The sequence below is a fragment of the Watersipora subatra genome, chromosome 3 (assembly GCF_963576615.1).
Source record: "Watersipora subatra chromosome 3, tzWatSuba1.1, whole genome shotgun sequence".
NCBI classification, from domain to species: domain Eukaryota; kingdom Metazoa; phylum Bryozoa; class Gymnolaemata; order Cheilostomatida; family Watersiporidae; genus Watersipora; species Watersipora subatra.
Genome location: NC_088710.1, coordinates 34855265 through 34859171, shown reverse-complemented (window position 1 = coordinate 34859171; position 3907 = coordinate 34855265). Strand labels below are relative to the sequence as shown.

Below are 3907 nucleotides of genomic sequence, written 5' to 3'. Positions count from 1 at the left end.
TGTTGTATTTACCATTTTCATGTGAAATGCACACAAAGTTGTTTACGTTATAAGCTGCATAGACAGCTAGCTATGAAGTATGAATCTGCAAATAACAAACAGAGAGCTTGATAACTAACTAGTAATTAACTAGTAATATACCACACTGGCTCTGAATGAAGAGTGACACAACAAAATAACATGCATAAAATGAATAAATGAAAAAGTGTCAATTTTTCAATAGTTTCTCTTTAGAACGATGACTAAATGCTCAAGTTTCTAAATGGTGTATGCTGCAAAGAGTTAGCCCTAGATCTTTTATACTGGTCAGGAGGTGTAGCACCAACCCCATCATACGCTTCAGGCAACAATATATTTTTAGTATTTTTGGGTAAATAAATGTTGTGTATGTCATGAACTTGTGTGAGTAAACATGGCTGTTCTTGTTTGAGCTTCTTTTTTGTCTCTTTCCACCATCTCTGAGACTGATCTATAGCTGAGAGTTTCACATTGTTTATATATTCTTCATTCAAGCAGTCTCTCTGTAATCAATATGTAAGTCATAGCTTGATAAACTAGTAATAACTCACTTTTATAGAATTTAATTGAACAACATTGCAGAAAAAGGTATATGAAAGTGAAGCAGAAGCATGCTATTTCAGGGTTGTCCTTTCATGCAATTTCAGTAACACTGAAGTTACAAATTTCTTCATACTTTGTTGCTAGGTAACGCTTGATGCTAGGGTTAGTGGGATGTTATGTTGGTTCAGATCTAAAGACTAGGCTCTGACCCTGCAAACTAAGGCCCTAACTCTGCGAACTAAGGCTCTAACTCAAACCAGCTGCATTTTATTTTGTTTGCTAAGAATAAAAAACAGTAAAAAGTAGTCCTTTTGTTGCCTTTTATTACATAAGCCATAAAAAATGCAATGAATATCACACAGAGATAAACTACTATAAAATTATTTTTAAATACTATAAGGTCAAGGAAATGGCCAAAATAAACTATTTATCAAAAAATTAAAGTAGTTAATAGAGATCAAACAAAGATTCCCCATAATAAGACTTGCACAACTATATATAAACTATGACAGACATACCACTTTTCTGATGAGGTCCCAGCTCATACGGCTGGAATTGTTACCGGGAGGAGTATCTATCATTTGAAGAGTGTCTTGTATCAAACTGAATGGGTCTTTAGAATTAATGCTGGCAGAGTGAGCGCCTGGTATGGGTGGCAGTTTGATCGAACCATTTCGAGACGAATTGGCTAAAGTCAAACATGTGCATGTAATTTAGTTAATATATTGATGCTGATCTCATAAATACTGTAAGAGTCACACAAAAATGACTTATAGATTTTGTCAGAAAACCAATAAGTTCAAATAAATTTAAATATTTTAATCTAGAGTCAAGAAATCTTGAAAGGACAGAGTGAGATTGCTTAAATTAGCACAGACTTAAACGGTGGCAGCTAATTAGATGAGGTAGAATAGTTGAAATATGAAAATTGGTCAATGTCTCATTGGATCCTTGTGGTACCTGGTAAAATCTGGCTCAACTGAAAAATATATGAAGCAATTTTCTTGCTAAGAACAATCAAAAGTGTATTTATCAAGTTCTATTTGGTAAGTTAATTTCTACTTCTGGTTCTGTACTCAGTCAGTTTCTAGTTTCTGACCCAATGAGGCAGGCAACCTTGCTCAAGTCTAACACTATACAGTTTTGCCTGACCTGTCTTTAGGGGAGGACTCTTCAAATAGGAGTAACAGCCAATAGAAGTTCATCGGCTCTAATTAAAATCGTTTGATTTATCTGCGATCAGTACAAATCTTTATAGATATTCATCCAAAACTAACACTCAGTTAAAGAACAGCAACTATAGTTGCGTTGTGTAATTATAGAAACTGTGACATGTCAGGATTTAAATAAAAAGAATCTTATACTCATAAAGAGGCTGTCATCTTACTGTATGAATATCTACCTTTTGAATACGTGCTTTTTGGTGGCAGTGAGTAATATTACTGTTATATTGCATGGCTATTACTATTTTCATTGTAACATTCTATTTAGGACTAAAATCTTTTCTGTTTATATTTCTTATACATGATGTTGTGTGTATATTTGTACAGAGAGTTGGCTGTACCTAGTAAGCGCTAATCTCCACACACAACTTAATAAGTATTATTAACACACTCACAAACACTCATAGGACAATGAGTCATACTTGCACACACTCAAATTGAGCATAAACATTGCAGTCAGTTATTTTTCTAAAACACAACAAGGTAAGTATCAGTCAACTTACCAAACAAGATAAGTCAGCAAAAACGACTCAAAAGGTAAGTCACAATAAACTTACCTAACAAGGTAAGTCACAATAAACTTACACACTAAGGTGTGTCACAGTGAACCTATCCAACAATGTAAGTTACAATTACTTCACTAAACAAGAAATGTTTAAATTAACATAGGCAAAATAAACTGTAAAATACTTGAAATAGTCCGTGTACTTACATGAACATCAGAATTACTTAACAAGATAAGTCACATCAAACTTACCTAGCAAGTTGAATTATAAACTTATAAAGAGAAAACCATAGATAAACCCTTACTCGCAGTAGACCTCCTTCGTGTAGACTCTTGAGACATTCTCTTTCTGTCTGTCTCATGAGAATATCTCTTCATATTCTGATGATCATAATCTGGGTGGGTTGGAATATGTCTAATCTTTACCCTTTTTGTCATTGGCCACATAGGCATGCTATTATAGCAGAACGTTTTCACTGTAAGTGCATGCAAATTACAAGCTTCAAGATTAAATATAATAACAAACAAAAGAGAAAATCAGTTTAATTTTCAAAAAGAAATTAAGTTAATATGTTTATGTAATAAGATACATTTAAATACAAGATAAAAGCTTTTCATATAATAACTAAAATGAGGCTCTCTTCTAAACTCAGCCACAACTCAACTAAGCTCTAGAGTCAGCACTTGGAAGAAACTCGAGTCAGCACTAGGAAGAATGTGCTGATTCGAGGTACATATAACCCAACAAGATAATTTGACTAGCTATACAGAGGTATAGCTTTTTAGAACATACATCAAATGTAGATATGATAGCTGCATTTGATTTGATATAGACTAGCTATATCAAGTCAAATGTAGTTGCTGAAAGAGAGAAACTTGTAAATATAGAGCACCCTTACCAAATGTGATCTACATAACAGATGTTTATATCCTAAAGTGATGAGGTTTTTCACAAATTTGAAGTTTTCCGAGAATAAATACTTAGTTTGAAAATTTGATAACATAAGCTCTAAGAGACGTCTATTTACGTCTATTTGACGTCTATTTAAATTGAACTCATAATTTACTGATTAAAAACTACTAGTGTTATAAAACTGTAACATATTAGTTAGGACATCTATAATATTCATGAAGTTACACGTTGTGTAAAATGCTGTAATACATGCTTAAAAGAGGCTCATGTTAAAACATACTATTCACCTTATTTGCTACAGCTCTGTGGCTTAATTTGAAATGTAGTGCTAATGAGAGAAAAATAACAAAAGTGAAGAAAAATCAAACAGTTCCAAGATCAGACTTTCTAATAAAACTAAGATTTGATCTTTAGAGAGAGGATAATTCTTATTTAGCTTTATATAACTGACACTAATAGTCTTAAGCGGTTACAAAACTCTGTAAAGGTTTTGTTTTAATTGGCTCAGGTTCGTGGTTAATGTAACATTAAACACATGGTTTATTGAATGTTCAAAGCAAACTAACAGAGGAAACCTAACACAAAACTTTTTACTTAATCAACAATTTTTATTGCTACTTACCTAAGTTATGTAACTTCCTGTTGTAGAAGAGAGCAACTTCTAAAAACATTTGGGATAAGGTAACTCCTTGCTTGTCTAATGTT

The 3907-nt window shown here is 32.7% G+C and overlaps 1 protein-coding gene across 1 annotated transcript; it reads right to left on the bottom strand.

Moving 5' to 3' along the window:
- LOC137391489 (uncharacterized) lies at positions 1-2731 on the bottom strand. Its single transcript, XM_068077981.1, has 3 exons — positions 2595-2731; positions 1080-1249; positions 1-521 (listed from the first exon to the last, which is right to left on the bottom strand). The coding sequence occupies exons 1-3, from the start codon at positions 2725-2727 to the stop codon at positions 243-245; spliced, it is 582 nt and encodes a 193-aa protein (XP_067934082.1). The 5' UTR covers positions 2728-2731; the 3' UTR covers positions 1-242.
- Between the last annotated feature and the right edge of the window lie 1176 nt (positions 2732-3907).